Below are 17,805 nucleotides of genomic sequence, written 5' to 3'. Positions count from 1 at the left end.
TCTCCACAATATTCAGATTTTCCTTGCAGCCATATTCTCCCCACATCCAGATTTTTTAAGAAGCCCGTCAGAAAAAAAACTGAAACAAACAGACACTTACGGAGTGTTTTGTTTGAGTAATCACTACATCTAAAATGAGATGGTGCATCATAGGTTCATTACTCGAATTTGGTGGGATGAACTCATTCCATTCTATAAATCAAACAAAAAATTGAGAAGTGAGAAGATAATAGACTAGTTTATTCATCAAATCAAACACTCTATTTGTAAACTTAGCAAACACAAAGAGCCATGCTATTTTTTTTAGATAATGGGAAAAAGGTTCCCGGCCTACATCAAAGATGACGGCCGTCCAAAAAACAGTAGTACTGCCAGAAAATAAAAGAAGCCACAAGCGGCAAAAAGACCCAAGCGCAGTTGGGATTGGAATAACTAGCCACTAGTTATTCTATTTCTAAAGCTCCAACCGTGCTTGGCGAAGATTTGCATCATTGAGACTTCCAGGGTCCTGCAGGCAACTTTGATCCTTACGATGTGCTCTTCACGCCTTTGGAGAAGCCCCCAGAACCGACACCAATAAGTCCCTCGAAAGAGTACCTGCAAGTAAGTTATAATAGGCTTCTTATCAAAAACCACATCATTTCGACTTAGCCACAACGCCCAGCAGATTGCTATGGCACCAACATAAATCTTTGCCTTTGTTTCTTTATCGAACTCCTGCAACCAGGAGGATCCCATATCCTGTATGCTAGTTGGTTCTCTAATACCAAAGGTAAAGAAAATCGTTCGCCAAAGAAATCTAGCATAGTGACAATCGAAGAAAAGATGTTGGATGGTCTCGTCATGAGAACAAAACATACACTTTTTTGATCCTACCCAGTTTCTTTTGATTAGGTTGTCTTTTGTCAAGATCACCCCCCGTGTTAGGAACCAGCAGAATATCTTAATTTTTAGTGGTACTTTAAGTTTCCAGATGAGAGACTCTTGACGGTGTATTCCCCTCTCAATCAAGGCTGCATACATCGAGTGAGAGGAGAACTTCCCGTTTTGGTGAAGGCTCCAACTGAAAGTGTCTTTTGATTGGTTTAATGAAAGGCCCACTACCCTGTTAACTAGCGAATACCACCGTCCCAAGTTATCTCCATGCAATCCCCTGCGAAAGGATACATTTAGTGGGACAGTCTCAAGCACCGTAGCTACTTTCACATTTTTATGTCGAACAATATTATATAGACTCGGGTATTTGTGCTGGAGTGTAAAATTCCCCAGCCACTTATCTTCCCAAAATCTAGTTGCTTGTCCGTTATTGACTTTAAACGTTCCATTCGCTAGAAAAAGGTTTTTAACTTTCATTAAGCCTGACCAAAAGTGTGAATCTCCTGGTTTCCTAATTACCTGCCCCACGGTCTTGTTACCTAAGTATTTCCTTCTTAAAATCTGTTGCCACATACCCTCCTCATTTAACAGCTTAAACAGCCATTTGCTTAGCAAGCATTTATTCTGAATGTCAATATTCTTAATCCCCAAACCACCAATATCCTTGGGCTGGCAAAGAATACTCCACTTAGCTAATCTGAATTTTTTCTTTTGTTGATCAGACTGCCAAAAGAATCTAGACCTTAGATAATCCACCTTTTTTAAAACCTCCCTAGGTATTTCAAAGAAAGACAGCATATACAAAGGAAGGCTCGAAAGGACCGAATTAATAAGGACCAGACGTCCTCCATAAGATAGATGCTTGCCCTTCCAGCTACCCAATTTCTTTTCTATGCGTTCGAGCAGGGTAGACCAATCAGCATTACTAAGCTTCCTAACGTGCATCGGTATGCCTAAATATCTGAATGGATAAGTCCCTGTCTTACACCCGAAAAGCTGGGAGTACAAATGTTCACTATCTTTGGCCTCGCCAAAGCAGAAAATTTCACTTTTATGGAAGTTGATCTTAAGGCCTGATAATTGTTCAAAAGCACATAGGATGAGCTTGAGATTACAAGCCTTCTCGTAATCATGATCCATAAAAAGAATAGTGTCATCTGCATACTGAAGGACAGAAAGCCCGTCATCCACCAAGTGGGGTACTACTCCACTAATCTGACCTTCTCTCTTTGCCCTGTTTATTAAAATAGCAAGCATGTCTACTACTATATTGAATAAAACTGGCGAGAGAGGATCACCCTGTCGTAGTCCCTTTTTGGTTTGGAAATTATTGCCTAACTGTCCGTTCAGTTTAATATTAACATGGCCTTTCTGAGTAAACCTATTAATCCAATCACACCATTTTTCCGAAAAACCTTTCATTCTTAACGTCTGTCTCACAAACGACCAGCGAATTTTATCATACGCCTTTTCAAAGTCAATCTTGAACACAACCCCACTTAGCTTTTTCCTGTGCATTTCATGGATGGTTTCGTGGAGTACCACTACCCCTTCCATAATATTGCGTCCCGGAAGAAAAGCGGTTTGGGTCGGACTGATGACTTTATGAGCTATGTTTATCAGTCTATTCGTGGCAGCTTTTGTGAAGATTTTAAAGCTCACGTTCAATAAGCATATGGGTCTATATTGTTCTATCCTTATTGCCTCAGCCAATTTTGGGATGAGGATAATCGTCCCAAAATTAAGACTATGCAACGGTAGAGAATCTTTATTGAAATCATTAAATAGAGCCATCAAATCTCCTTTAATTGTCTCCCAGAATACCTGATAGAATTCCGCTGGAAAACCATCGGGGCCAGGCGCTTTGTTATGTTCCATTTGGAAGATCGCCTGCTTAACTTCTTCTATGGTGAAGTCTGCAGTAAGACTATTATTTTCCACCTCGGTGATTTGCGGGATATCTTCTATCCGTCTATCATCCAAGTGGAACATGGATTCGTCTACAGGACCAAACAAGGATTTATAATAAGATGTGATGTGCTTCTTGAGCTCATCATCACCACTAATTATCCTGTCCCCATCCTGTAGTTTGTAGATCCTAGTCTTTCTGTGTTTACCATTTGCCACCAGATGGAAATATTTAGTATTCGCGTCCCCTTCTAGCAAACCTTTAGTTTTTGCTCTTTGGTACCACTTGACCTCTTCTTCCCGTAACATGGAAGCAAGCCTGTTACGAAGAAAGTTTCGCATATCAACTTCCTGAGTAGAAAGCATACATGTTTCAGCTCTCTTGTCAAGGAGGTCAAGTTTTTGGATAATTTCTTTCTTCTCCTTCTTATTCGATCCACTAGTATTTTTTGCCCATCCTCTCAAATATTGTCTTAACTTCCTAATTTTCTGCTGCCATCTCTCAATGGCAGTGTTTCCTCCATACTCTTTTGACCAAATTTCAGTGACCATCTCCTTAAAACCCTCCCGTAACAACCACCCAAGCTCAAACTTGAATTCGGGTTGTAAAGAGGAAGCAAGGTTATCGCCACTATTCAAGATCAAAGGTGTGTGGTCCGAGACATCTCTAGAGTGGGCCATTACCGTGGATCTAGGGAACTTCAGTTCCCATTCTGTGGATACTAAAATACGGTCAAGCTTCTCATATGAGCGAATCCTTGCTTTGAGCGTCAGCCTCGGACTAGAACGTCTGTGTTCAGACGTTTGGGTTCCTCCCCTGATAATCTGGCCTCAGTTTGCAACGGTTGGAGGTTTCTCGCTGGTGGGCGTTATCAGTCTCGCCCTAGAATCTCGGCGTTCAATCGCCTGGGCTTGTCGTCTTCATCCTCTCGGCCGGGTGTTGTGCCTCATCGGTTCTCGAGCTCTGATCCTATTGGTGTGGTTCATGGCGGCGGAATGCACGACCGTTCCAACTTTCAAAATTCAAATTTTAACCGATATCAGCGTCCTAATCTTCACTGGTGTCCCATTCAGCCTCGGGGGCCTGTTGGGCTGCTGGGCATGTCGGCCTTCCGCTGTTTTTCTGTAAGGCGCTCGGTCACTTGGAGCTTTTTTGTCCCTCAAAGAAATCTTCTTTCGGTTTCCTGTTGGCCTCATTTCCTGCCTTTGGGAGCCGGGCCATTTTGGTGGGAAATCGAAATTCTCCGGATCACTCTACTTGGTTTCGCTCTCCCATGGTGTCCCTGTCCGGTGGACCACCCTGTTTCAGTTGCTTCGAGGAGTTCGCCCGGGAGGTATTAAAAAATCCGAATCGTCACCTCTCCAGTTCCCGACGCTTTCTTTGGGTGTCACTTCACCAAAACCCCAAACTGCTCCCTCTCCGGCCGCTGGTTGGCGATCTTCGCTTTCTGTCTCGATGGCGTATAGGCGTGTCGATCCCGAGCCCTTCCTTCCGTCGGGCTTCAGCGCTTCGGTGGTCCTGCACCGGGAGGTTATGGCCAGGTCAGTGACTCGGCGCCTTCCGCCATTACATGAGGATTGGGCCATCATCAATATTCAACCTTTGCCTGATCATGAGGTCACTTTCCCGGCGGTGAGGGACGTGGTCAGGAAATATTTGGTGGAGCACCGTCGGCTTGGGGTGCGGGATATTCAGCGGTCGCACCTGGGGCAGGTCTTGGTTCAGTTTAGTAGTGTGCTTGAAAGAGACAATCTAGTCCTGCTTGGCCCGCAGAATTACCTTGATGCCACCTTCACTGCTCTGCGACACAATGATGCCTGGAACCACAGAGCCCTCTTCTTTAATTGTGAATGCTGGCTCATGCTGTTGGGATTCCCGCTAGATTATCGTTCATCAGAATATCTGCAGGCTGCCATTGGTTCCTTTGGCAGATTACTATTATGGGAAGAAGACAAACATAATGTTTACAGGACCATGCTTAGGGTCCGGGTCACGTCTCGTGAGGAGGTCCCACAGTTCATTGTTTTTTCGGAAGCTGATGGCTTTATTGGTGACTCGTGGACAGTTCAGTGCGAAATCATACAGCAAACCTTGCTGGGGGGTCAGGCCCAGGATGAGGACCCGGTTCCGGTGGCCCCGGAGGATGGTCAGCAGCTTCCCCTCGAGTTCTTTGGTCTGGGTCAACATGTGCCTGCTGCAGGGTGTGACCTCAATTTGCCACCTGATGACAATGCCCAGGCCGAGTCAGCTGATAATATTCAGGGGGACTGGGACCAATGGATTGTGAATGCACCGCCTGTGCAGTAGCCCCAGCAAGACCTGCCACCTGACGAGCAACAAGTCAGCAACCCTCATTCTGACTTGTCCTCGGAAAGTTCTTCTGGTCTCGCTCTGGGTGTTCCGGTGCAGAATGGACAGATTCAGAATGGGCAGATTCCTGCTGACCTGGATGTTGTTGGGCCAGTGCTCCCCTTTAATGCCCCTGCCCTTCCTGTTGTGGATGGTGTTCCTTGAATGACCTTCAGGAGATTGACGGGCCCCCTATCTAGGGAGGTCCCCATGTGCCAGGGGATATTGTTTTACCTGATGCCCAGCTAGGGGGCCTAACATCAATGACCCCAACATTGTGGAGTTGAATTATATGTTTGCCCAGGATTGGAGGCCAGACCTTGTTCTTCTGAGCCATCTGGAAAGGAAAAGGAATGCTCAATTCTACAGAATCTGGGCCAACTACTTTGCTCCTGCTGGTAATCCTGAGCTCTCTATGCAGATCCCCAAGAAATGGGCTCCTTTTTTCATGTCTAACCTGCTGCATAAAGACTCCTTCAATTGGTCGAAATCTTTCTTGGCTTCAGATATTCCCTCTGCTTTGCTGGAGTCTACGGATGAGACCCTCCCTTTGGCCATCCCCAAGAAATGTCCTGATGGCAAGTTTCTTGAGGCTGCTCTCCAGGAAGATCCTACTGGCAACGTCTCTGCCACCCCAGACTTGGCCTCTCGCGCATCCAAGCCTGCGGTGGTGGAGTCTGACCTTCGGAGAAGCAAGAGACTTCGTGATGCTCGGGCTGGGTTCAGGCAGGGCTCCTGCCAGAAAAAGAACTGTTTGATGTGTCAGCACAAGTTTGAGGGCCCCCCTCCCTTTCTGCCAAGAACATCAGACGCCTAGGGGAAAGATTTTGTAACCTGTCAGAAGAGGACCTATCCGATATTGCTCTGAAGAAGAAGAAGAATCCCTCTGGTTGTGTGGGCTCAGATAAGCCCGAAAAAGGAGATAGCGGGGATCAGAATCAAGATTCCACAGATGAAGACAACTAACTTGATGGTGCTGCTCCGGTTATGGGGATTTTGCAGGACTTCCCTTCGCCAGGCTTTTTGGCTGTTTCGGCCCTGGCGCTTTTGGCTGGTTGTTGTGGCAACAAACTTTGTGATTTCTGGCTGCGCTATGTTCAGTTCTAACAAACACTATTTCGCCCACCCTGCTGATGGGTTTGGGTTTCTTTTCGTTGACAAACCAGATCATTCCCATGATGAATAGTTACAACTCTGCTACTTTTTCTGATTGGTCTATTTTAAGTTTTAATGTTCGAGGGATCAACTCGGTCGTTAAAGGGAATGGTACTCATTGCGCGATTAGGGATTCCGGATGTGATATTGTTTGCTTGCAGGAGACTAAGAAGGAATTTTTTGACACGGCCGACCTTAGAAAATTCTGTCCCAATTCATTGGATGCGTTCGCTTTTGTTCCTTCGGTGGGATATTCGGGGGGCTTCATTACTGTTTGGAATAGCTCTAAGTTGGTGGGCACTGTGATTTTTTAGAATGATTATGCTCTTTCGGTTGAATTCTTTGCTAATTCGTCCAATGAATCCTGGATTGTCACTAATATTTACACGCCCTGTACTCCGCATGGGAAAATCGAATTTCTTAACTGGTTCTCTGATATCAATATGCCCGCGGAAAAGCTCTGGCTGATTGTTGGGGACTTCAACCTCATTCGTAGGCCTGAAAACAGAAACGTTGCGGGGGGATATTAATCTGATGTTGAAATTTAATGAGGCCATTAGTGCGCTTGACCTGCTGGAAATCCCCCTCCATGGTCTTTCCTTTACCTGGTCGAACAGGCAAAGGGAGCCTCTCCTGCAGAGACTTGACTGGTTTTTTATCTCACAAGAATGGTCGGTTTTTTACCCTGACACCCACGCAAAGACGCTGCCCAGGGATTTCTCGGATCATGTTCCTTGTCTGATTTCTTTCAAGTCTAAGGTCCCCAGGCCTAAGATATTTAGGTTTGATAACTTCTGGCTTCATTTTGAGGAATTTATGACTGTATTTCAACATTCTTGGACTGCTCAGCCAATTCTTGCAGACAAAGCAAAAAACTTAACAACAAAATCCAAGTACACCAGAAAGATCCTCGATGATTGGCAGCGGTCTCTGCCAAACATTGATAAAACAGTGAGACAAATTAAGCTGCTTATTGAGTTCATTGACTTTATTGATGTCGGGGACCATAATTAGGGGTACCCCCAAGACTCCTAATCTCAGCTGGTAACCCCCATCGGCACAAAGTTGCAAAGGCCTGATGGGTGCGATTAAGTCAAGGCTCGGTCCACTCAAGGGACACGATCTCACCTCGCCCGAGCCCAGCCTCGGGCAAGGGCAGCCGACCCCGGAGGATTTATGTCTCGCCCGAGGACCCCCTCCAGCAACGGACACACCTTCGGCTCGCCTGAGGCCCAGTCTTCGCCAAGAAGCAACCTTGGCCAAGTCGCCACGCCGACCAACCGTATCGCAGGAGCATTTAATGCAAGGATGGCCTGACACCTTATCCTGGCGCGCGCCCTTCAGTCGACAGAGCCGAAGTGACCGCAGTCACTTTGCCGCTCCACTGACCGGCCTGACAAGAGGACAGCGCCGCCTGCGCCGCTCCGACTGCTGTGCCACTCGACAGAGTGAGGCTGACAGCAGCCAAGTCCGGCCTCGGGCGCCATAGGAAACTCCGCATCGCCCGACCCTAGGGCTCGGACTCGGGCTCAGCCCCGGAAGACGACGAACTCTGCATCACCCGACCCCAGGGCTCGGACTCGGGCTCAGCCCCGGAAGACGACGAACTCCGCCTCGCCCGACCCCAGGGCTCGGACTCGGGCTTAGCCCCGGAAGACGACGAACTCCGCCTCGCCCGATACCAGGGCTCGGACTCGGGCTCGGCCCCGGAAGACGACGAACTCCGCCTCGCCCGATCCTAGGGCTCGGACTCGGGCTCGGCCCCGGAAGACGACGAACTCCGCCTCGCCCGACCCCAGGGCTCGGACTCGGGCTCGGCCCCGGAAGACGACGAACTCCGCCTCGCCCGACCTAGGGGCTCGGACTCGACCTCGTCACAGGAGGCGACATCATTACCCTATCCCAAGCTAACTCAGGCTACGGGGAACAAGACCGGCGTCCCATCTGGCTCGCCCCGGTAAACAAGTAATGATGGCGCCCCGCATGCTCCATGACGACGGCGGCTCTCAGCCCCCTTACGGAAGCAAGAAGACGTCAGCAAGGACTCGACAGCCCCGACAGTTGTCCTTCCGCCAGGCTCCAGCGCTCCTCCGACGGCCACGACACCACACGAACAGGGTGCCAAAACCTCTCCGGCTGCCACGACGACATGTACTTAGGGCACTAGCTCTTCTCTGCTAGACACGTTAGCACACTGCTACACCTCCCATTGTACACCTGGACCCTCTCCTTACGCCTATAAAAGGAAGGTCCAGGGCCCTCTTACAGAAGGTTGGCCGCGCGGGGAAGGACGGGATGGCGCGCGTACAGGCCTCTCGCTCCCTCCCGCGCGGACGCTTGTAACCCCCTACTGCAAGCGCACCTGTCACACCCGGGTTTCGGGGGCACCAAGACCCGGGCGTGAACATAATCACCAAGTGTGTTGGGACCAAGTCTCACACATATGATGAATCATGGCACAGGATCGAATGTCACATCTTTACTACATAACAGGAGTTTTATACAAAATAAATAATTACATTATAAGGAGACAACGGTCCAGCAACCCAAAGTTGACTGGGAGACGACGGCCTAGATCTCTCACGAACTCATCGCAGCATCCTCCATGCGCCTCATCCTGTGGTACCTGTTCTTGACCTGTGGGGGGGTGTGAGACAGCAAGAGTGAGCTCACATACGTTCATCGCTCAACAAGTTGTGGGGAATAATGTGCATGAACTCGCCAAAGGTGGGAGCTCATGTGAAGTGTAAGGCTTACCAAAGAGGATGGCTGAAGCTGAGCATTGCTTTTAAAGTTGGTCAAAATTTTATTAGCCATTACTAAGTATAAGTAAATACCAACCCAATTAAATAGTAGAACAGAAGTAACAACATCACCTGCGATGCAATGCATATGACAAATTGAATTTAAGTTCCATAGATTAATCATGTGAGGGTCCGAGCTGCTCATGACCGTGAGCACGGCTAGTATACCAGTTTTACACTCTGCAGAGGTTGCGCATCTTTACCCACAAGTCATGTTACCCATCTGCCAAGGGATCGCGACTTCCCATACACCTCTACCGAGGAGGCGAGGCAGGGTAACACTACGAGGCCTTTACAAAGTTCCACTAGCTTCAGAAAACCCGCTACAGTTTATAGGAAGCTCCAATGCAGGGTTCTTGTCTGACCGCCATCGCAGCAAAATCAACCAAGGACCTCCCTACACTGACCACTCCCCTACTGCCCTTGCCCCTTTCGGGTAAGGTAGTCCTCCACTAGCTTTCCTAATTAATCAGCCAAGGGCGTCCATAAACCCTTGTGGTAGCACTGTTTTCCTGGGTGGTCGCTCCATGTTCCAATTAACATAATGATCTTATCATGAACAGTAGATAACAACGGATAACAAAAGTATAATCATGAATAATGTATCTTCATACCCAAAACCACATAAAGCACTAGCAAGTACTACCCAAAAAGTTCAGTGGTAAACAAGGTATAAAGATAATCAAACTAGGGTAACCTATTGGGTCCCATCAAAATTAACCTATGCAGATCATTATGATTAATTAGAACATGAGTGGGTAAAAAGAAGTGATCAAGGGCACAACTTGCCTGGGACTTGAGATTCCAGGTACCAGGATGATCTTCAGATGACTCGTAGCCTCGCTCTAGTCGTAGCATTACAAACAAACAGTGTATAGGCAAAATTAACATTACACCAAACATATATGCAAAATACATAATAATGATCTACGTATTGAAATAAGATCATAGGAACTGGAATTATTAATTTTGGAGTTATAGATTTTAAGTTATGGATTTCCAAAGATTCTATGTGCTTTGTATAGGATTAATTAAGATAACACTTTTAATGTGACTTTTATGTCAAAACAGGGTTACTAGGTGATAAACAATACTAATATGAATCTAATGCAACTAGAATGGATCAAAAAGGAGCTAAGATGAATTAAAGATGAATTAAACAAGTTTCTGAAGTCAAAAATCATTTTCTGGTTCATTTTATTAAATCTTAAATTCACTTGGACTACAGCTATAAAAACCAGACACCGCAGGGGTTGTCTTACAAAATTTCCGGACCCGGTTGTAATTATTCTACACTAAAAGGGGGTGGCGGGTTTATTTCTAAAAATCATAGGGTCTCTTTTGAACTTTTGCTCGGCGAAGGGGTATCCTAAAACCTGAGCCGTCCGATCAGAGGTGGACGCCCCGGATTAGATCGTATTATCATGAACTGATACGCAATACGAGCCCTCGGATTACCGACCGACGGGCACGATTTAAAATCTTCGTTATTAAATTTGAGACGCAGGATTACGATCGGATGGACCGGAGCGAGTTCATCGAAACGGTACCTGCGATCCAATCACAGCCGGCCATCCGAGCAACAATGGCCACGATACACTATCGTGAATTCGCTATGCAGATCAGATCCTAGCCATTCATTTCCTGATGAGCCGCTATCTCTTTCTTCTACCTCAGCCCCAGATTGGGCGTCGGCGCCCAGACCCCTTTCCCTTTCTCCCCGCGGGTCGGCACAAGGAGCGACCGAGGCCCATCATGGCGCCCAGAACCAGGGCCGGGCAGAGGCATGTGCGAGCCGTGCGCTCGCACAGGGCCTCCAAAAATTAAGGGCCCCAAAACTTAGCAGATGTATATATTTTAGTTTTATGATCTTCTATACATGTTAATATGTAGCACATATTTTTCTCTTTACCATACCACTGCGCTGAAGCGAAACTATCGAGCGCTGCACTAAAGAATAAATCTTCATAGAATCTTAACATATCTGTCCGCGTGAACGAAGTTCTCTAAATTAAAGCTACTAAATTCATATTTGTGTTCTACTATGATAAAGACGTATTATTTAGCCACAATAAGGGGGTGTTTGGTTAGAGGGACTAAAGATTAGTCTCTAGTTTTTAGTCCCATTTAGTCCCTTTTTTGTCAAACACTAGAACTAAAATATGGACTAAAATGATTTAGTCTTTAGTCCTTCACATATGTGCTAAAAGGGACTAAACCATATTAATTCCACATGTACCACTCATTTAGTTCAATTGTACTAATAGAAGGAGAATGTTAAATGTCATTTTAGTCTTCTTATGAGTCATTTAGTATATTCTTACTATTTTTAGCCCCTAGAACCAAACATGTTGGGGACTAGACTTTAGTCCCTTAACTAAACTTTAGTCACTAGACTAAAGAAACCAAATATGACCTAACACTCGAGAGTGAAGCTTTGGAGAAAATCGAATATAAGCATATTGTACAAGATTTTCTTTAAAACCCGCCAAAAGAACGATGTTATTCAAATAAAATAGAAATGTTTCTTTAGATATTATATTGCAATATATATTACTGTAACTTGTAGATTGTTATTACTGATTTTTAATAAAAATACATTACACAGCTTTAGATTTGGCACAGGGCCTCAAATTTCTCTGGCCCGGCCCTGCCCAGAACAACCATGACACCGCCGTTGAACACACGGTTGCAGATCTAACCGAGGTAATATGATGATGGGATTGGAGAAATTGGCAACCGTGGAAGGGGCACTTACCGGCAACGAGCTCGCTACGGCATGGCCGATGGGTGACGATGGCCGCCAGTAGAGCCCCGCGGCGGCGACAATAGGGCGGCTGTGCACCAGAGGAGGCGCGACCAGATCCCATAGCGGTGGGTGGGCGCAGACTGAGGAGGAGAGGGAGCGGTGGCCCTCCATTGCCGCAGCTGCACAGTTCGTCCATGGAGTCGTCGTCCAGGCCCCCTGGTTTACTGGGCGCTGAGCAGACTCCACATGCCACCACGATGCACCAGGCTGCATCAATCATCCAGACGCCCGAGCGGACAGCTTGCTTGTCGAGGGGCGGATTTGTGATGGCAGAGAACCACGGCAATGAATTCCACCCTCCCGACCGCTAGACCGGCGTGAAGATGCTATGTCTCGGTTCAGAAGGCTCTGGCGAACATCACCAGGTCCCCACCAAAGCCTGACGCAGGAAAATCACGATCTCAGTCTTCTCTCCCCAAGCGACGGAGCTCCCTTCCCTGTCTTTTTTTTTCTGGGAACCAGAACACGATTATGGTTCCCGGCCAGCACGGCAGAGGCTTTTATATCCGGAGCGCTCTCATTGGCCACAATAGCCCGTCGTTGCAACATCCGGCGAAATTGATGGAGTTTGTTAAGATTATGTTTTCCTGGTTGCTACGAGCCATGAGGTCATGAGATGACATGTGCGGCTAGAGGAGTAAAAAAAAACATCTAGGACGTGGGCTCCTGGCGAGGTGAGGTTTTAGCTTTTTTTATTTTCTATTTTTTTAGATCCTAATTTCGAATGAGCTCAGATTTCACTAATAAATGTACCAGCAAATAAAACTACAATATGCAAACTTATGTTAGTTATTTATCATGTCATTCATTCATGAAAATACTTTTAAAAGGTACAATTCATACACACAAAATAATTTCTAAGGTATAATCCTTCAAATGTATACTCCAGTTAAAATACATCAAAATTTTAATTTTTATCATTTATTTATTATCATCTTCATTTTTTTAATGCTCAATTTCAATGTAGAATCTTTCATTAGAAGATACTTTAGTTGGGTTCTTTTGGAAAAGTTTTACTAAACCCAAAATTAGATTTTAGGGTGTTACAGCACCCGACCTGGGCGCAGGACAAACACGAAGGTCGTGGGTTTCCCCTTTTACGCCTGTCTCCCCCCTTCGCGCTCCGTCTCGCACCGACCCATCTGGGCTGGGGCACGCGGCGACAATTTACTCGTCGGTCCAGGGACCCCCCGGGGTCGAAACGCCAACAGTTGGCGCGCCAGGTAGGGGCCTGCTGCGTGTTGACGAACAGCTTCCCATCAAGCTCCAGATGGGTAGTCTCCAGCAACCTTTCCAACCCGGGACGGTGCTCCGTTTCAGGATTCTTGAGTTCATGTCCCTCGACGGCAGCTACGACATGATACTCCTTCCTCCGCCGCGCGACAGCGACAATGGCGACCGACAACCCGCTCGCCGACAGCGGAATCGATGACGTCTTCCCCACGTGGCGGAAGAACGACTTTCGGGTTTGTCCCGTCGCCTCCCCCGCCGACGGAGGAGGAGGCGGGGCAACCAAGGCCAAGCAGGAGGTGGCACCTTGTCGGCTGTCGAGCGAGTCGACGGCGCCGGCGCCCCAACGGGGGACACGACGGGCATCGACTTCGCGTCTGAGACGAAGACGAGCGTCGTCTCCCCACAACACGCCAACTCCAAGCGGACGGACGACGCCAGCACGCTCGCAAAAGACTTGCTGGGCGTCACCCTTGTACCTGAGACGACGGTGCAGTCTGCCCCTGACGTGACTTCGTCACCGCCCGTCGACCAAGAGGTACCGACCGATTCCCATCTCGTGCCTTTTGGATTCAGCCTCAACCCACCAAGCGACTTCGCTTCGGTGGACGCTTTCATAGAGGCGAGTCCAAACCCTTCGGGGTACGGTATGCGGTCACCCTGGGACCGGCTGGCAGCCGTCTCGACCTATGGGCCCTCTGGTTCCGAGGAAGATGATGAGCCCGACTTTTGTTGGGATTTCTCCGGACTTGGCAACCCCAGTGCCATGCGGGACTTCATGACAGCATGCGACTACTGCCTTTCCGATTGTTCCGACGGTAGCCGCAACTTCGGCAACGAGGACTGCGGCCCAAGTCGTGAATGTTTCCACGTCGATCTAGGGGGTCTCGGCGAAGGCAACCATCTTGGTATACCAGAAAACGGTGATCCCCCTAGGCCTGTGCCTCGCGTTGACATCCTTCGGGAGCTAGCTGTGGTCCCAGTCCCTGCGGGGGGTCAGGGCACACAGCTTGAGCAAATCCGCGAGATGCAGGCCAGGCTCGACGAGGGAGCAGGAACACTTGAGCCGTTCCGCCGGGACATCGGGCAGGAATGGGCAGGCCAACCTCCGGCCGGAGAAGCGCGTCATCTACCCCAGGGCCTCCAGCACCGCATCGCCGACGATGTAAGGGCAAGGCCGCCACCGGCTTCCAGTGGGGTCGGCCAGAACCTGGCTGCAGCGGCAATACTTCTCCGCGCGATGCCGGAGCCATCAACCACCGAGGGGCGGCGTATCCAGGGAGAGCTCAAGAATCTCCTGGAGGATGCCGCGGTCCGACGGGCCGAAAGCTCTGCCTCCCGAAGGCAGGGGTACCCCTCGGAACATCGCGCTGCGACTTCCCGATTCATGCGGGAAGCCTCGGTCCACACCGGGCGCACGCGCAACACAGCGCCTGCGGCCCCGGGTCGCCTCGGCAACGAGCACCATCACCGCAACCGTCGAGCCCACCTCGACGAGAAGGTGCGCCGAGGCTACCACCCCAGGCGTGGGGGACGCTACAACAGCGGGGAGGATCAGAGTCCCTCGCCCGAACCACCCGGTCCGCAGGCTTTCGGCCGGGCCATACGACGGGCGCCGTTCCCGACCCGGTTCCGAACCCCGACTACTATCACAAAGTACTCGGGGGAGACGAGACCGGAACTGTGGCTCACGGACTACCGGCTGGCCTGCCACCTAGGTGGAACGGACGATGACAACCTCATCATCTGCAACCTGCCCCTGTTCCTCTCCGACACCGCTCGAGCCTGGCTGGAGCACCTGCCTCTGGGGCAGATCTCCAACTAGGACGACCTGGTTCAAGCCTTCGCCAGCAACTTCCAGGGCACGTACGTGCGCCCTAGGAACTCCTGGGATCTCCGAAGCTGCCGCCAGCAGCCGGGGGAGTCTCTCCGGGACTACATCCGACGATTCTCGAAGCAGCGCCCCGAGCTGCCCAACGTCACCGACTCGGATGTCATCGGCGCGTTCCTCGCCGGCACCACCTACCGCGACCTGGTGAGCAAGCTGGGCCGCAAGACCCCCACCAGGGCGAGCGAGCTGATGGACATCGCCACCACGTTCACCTCTGGCCAGAAGGCGGTTGAGGCCATCTTCCGGAAGGACAAGCAGCCCCAGGGCCGCCCACCGGAAGATGTCCCCGAGGCGTCAACTCAGCGCGACACCAAGAAGAAAGGCAATAAGAAGTCGCAAGCGAAACGCGACGCCGCCGACGCGGACCTTGTCGCCGCCGCCGAGTACAAGAACCCTCGGAAACCTCCCGGAGGTGCCAACCTCTTCGACAAGATGCTCAAGAAGCCGTGCCCATATCATCAGGGGCCCGTCAAGCACACCCTTGAGGAGTGCGCCATGCTTCGGCGCCACTTTCACAAGGTCGGGCCACCTGCGGAAGGTGGCAGGGCCCGAGACGACGATAAGAAGGAGGATCACAAGGCAGGAGAGTTCCCCGAGGTCCACGACTGCTTCATGATCTATGGTGGGCAAGTGGCGAACGCCTCGGCTCGGCACTGCAAGCAAGAGCGTCAGGAGGTCTGCTCGGTAAAGGTGGCGGCGCCAGTCTACCTAGACTGGTCCGACAAGCCCATCACCTTCGACCAGGGCGACCATCCCGACCGCGTGTCGAGCCTGGGGAAATACCCGCTCGTTGTCGACCCCGTCATCGACAACGTCAGGCTCACCAAGGTCCTCATGGACGGAGGCAGCAGCCTCAACATCATCTACGCCGAGACCCTCGGGCTCCTGCGGATCGATCTGTCCTCGGTTCGGGCAGGCGCTGCGCCTTTTCACGGGATCATCCCCGGGAAACGCGTCCAGCCCCTCGGACAACTCAATCTACCCGTCTGCTGTGGGACACCCTCCAACTTCCGAAGGGAGACCCTCACGTTCGAGGTGGTCGGGTTTCGAGGAACCTACCACGCAGTGCTGGGGAGGCCATGCTACGCCAAGTTCATGACCGTCCCCAACTACACCTACCTCAAGCTCAAGATGTCGGGCCCCAACGGGGTCATCACCGTCGGCCCCACGTACCGACACACGTACAAATGCGACGTGGAGTGCGTGGAGTACGCCGAGGCCCTCACCGAATCCGAGGCCCTCATCGCCGACCTGGAGAGCCTCTCCAAGGAGGCACCAGACGTGAAGCGCCACGCCGGCAACTTCGAGCCAGCAGAGACGGTTAAGTCCGTCCCTCTCGACCCCAGCAACGACGCCTCCAAGCAGATCCGGATCGGCTCCGTGCTCGACCCCAAATAGGAAGCAGTGCTCATCGACTTTCTTCGCGCAAACGCCAACGTTTTCGCGTGGAGTCCCTCGGACATGCCCGGCATACCGAGGGATGTCGCCGAGCACTCGCTGGATATCCGAGCTGGAGCCCGACCCGTGAAGCAGCCTCTGAGCCGATTTGACGAAGAAAAGCGCAGAGCCATAGGCGAGGAGATCCACAAGCTAATGGCGGCGGGGTTCATCAAAGAGGTATTCCATCCCGAATGGCTTGCCAACCCTGTGCTTGTGAGAAAGAAAGGAGGGAAATGGCGGATGTGTGTAGACTACACTGGTCTAAACAAAGCATGTCCGAAAGTTCCCTACCCTCTGCCTCGCATCGATCAAATCGTGGATTCCACTGCTGGGTGCGAAACCCTGTCTTTCCTCGATGCCTACTCAGGGTATCACCAAATCAGGATGAAAGAGTCCGACCGGCTCGCGACTTCTTTCATCACACCTTTCGGCATGTACTGCTATGTTACCATGCCGTTTGGTTTGAGGAATGCGCGTGCGACATACCAAAGGTGCATGAACCACGTGTTCGGTGAACACATTGGTCGAACGGTCGAGGCTTACGTCGATGACATTGTAGTCAAGACGAGGAAAGCCTCTGACCTCCTTTCCGACCTTGAAGTGACATTCCGATGTCTCAAGGCAAAAGGCGTAAAACTCAATCCTGAGAAGTGTGTCTTCGGGGTCCCCCAAGGCATGCTCTTGGGGTTCATCGTCTCCGAGCGGGGCATCGAGGCCAACCCGGAGAAAATCGCGACCATCACCAACATGGGGCCCATCAAGGACTTGAAAGGCGTACAGAGGGTCACGGGATGCCTTGCGGCTCTGAGCCGTTTCATCTCGCGCCTCTGCGAAAGAGGCCTGCCTCTGTACCGCCTCTTAAGAAAGGCCGAGTGCTTCACTTGGACCCCTGAGGCTGAGGAAGCCCTCAGGAACCTGAAGGCGCTCCTCACGAACGTGCCCATCTTGGTGCCCCCCGCTGCCGGAGAAGCCCTCTTGATCTACGTCGCCGCTACCACTCAGGTGGTCAGCGCCGCGATCGTGGTTGAGAGACGAGAAGAGGGGCATGCATTGCCTGTCCAGAGGCTAGTCTACTTCATCAGTGAGGTACTGTCCGAGACCAAGATCCGCTACCCACAAATTCAGAAGCTGCTGTACGTAGTGATCCTGACGCGGCGGAAGTTGCGACACTACTTCGAGTCTCATCCGGTGACTGTGGTGTCATCTTTCCCCCTGGGGGAGATCATCCAGTGCCGAGAGGCCTCGGGTAGAATTGCAAAGTGGGCGGTGGAAATCATGGGCGAGACGATCTTGTTCGCCCCTCGGAAGGCCATCAAGTCCCATGTCTTGGCGGACTTTGTGG

General features: G+C 50.5%; 1 protein-coding gene across 1 annotated transcript; it reads right to left on the bottom strand.

The window, feature by feature from the left end:
* Positions 1-225: 225 nt before the first annotated feature.
* On the bottom strand, positions 226-12,383 carry LOC103634502 (uncharacterized). The gene is made up of 2 exons (XM_008656325.3): positions 11,852-12,383; positions 226-597 (listed from the first exon to the last, which is right to left on the bottom strand). The coding sequence occupies exons 1-2, from the start codon at positions 12,120-12,122 to the stop codon at positions 542-544; spliced, it is 327 nt and encodes a 108-aa protein (XP_008654547.2). The 5' UTR covers positions 12,123-12,383; the 3' UTR covers positions 226-541.
* Between the last annotated feature and the right edge of the window lie 5,422 nt (positions 12,384-17,805).

This window comes from Zea mays, chromosome 1 (genome assembly GCF_902167145.1).
Source record: "Zea mays cultivar B73 chromosome 1, Zm-B73-REFERENCE-NAM-5.0, whole genome shotgun sequence".
Classification (NCBI taxonomy): Eukaryota; Viridiplantae; Streptophyta; class Magnoliopsida; order Poales; family Poaceae; genus Zea; species Zea mays.
Note: the sequence above shows the minus strand (reverse complement) of the source record. Positions and strands in the feature narration are given on the sequence as shown.

Bases quoted from the DNA above. Each gene is read 5' to 3' on its own strand.
- LOC103634502 (XM_008656325.3), bottom strand. From the start codon at position 12,122: ATGATTGATGCAGCCTGGTGCATCGTGGTGGCATGTGGAGTCTGCTCA. The intron at 598-11,851 runs GTAAGTGCCCCT...ACTTACTTGCAG, and splicing joins CCGTAGCGAGCTCGTTGCCG to GTACTCTTTCGAGGGACTTA.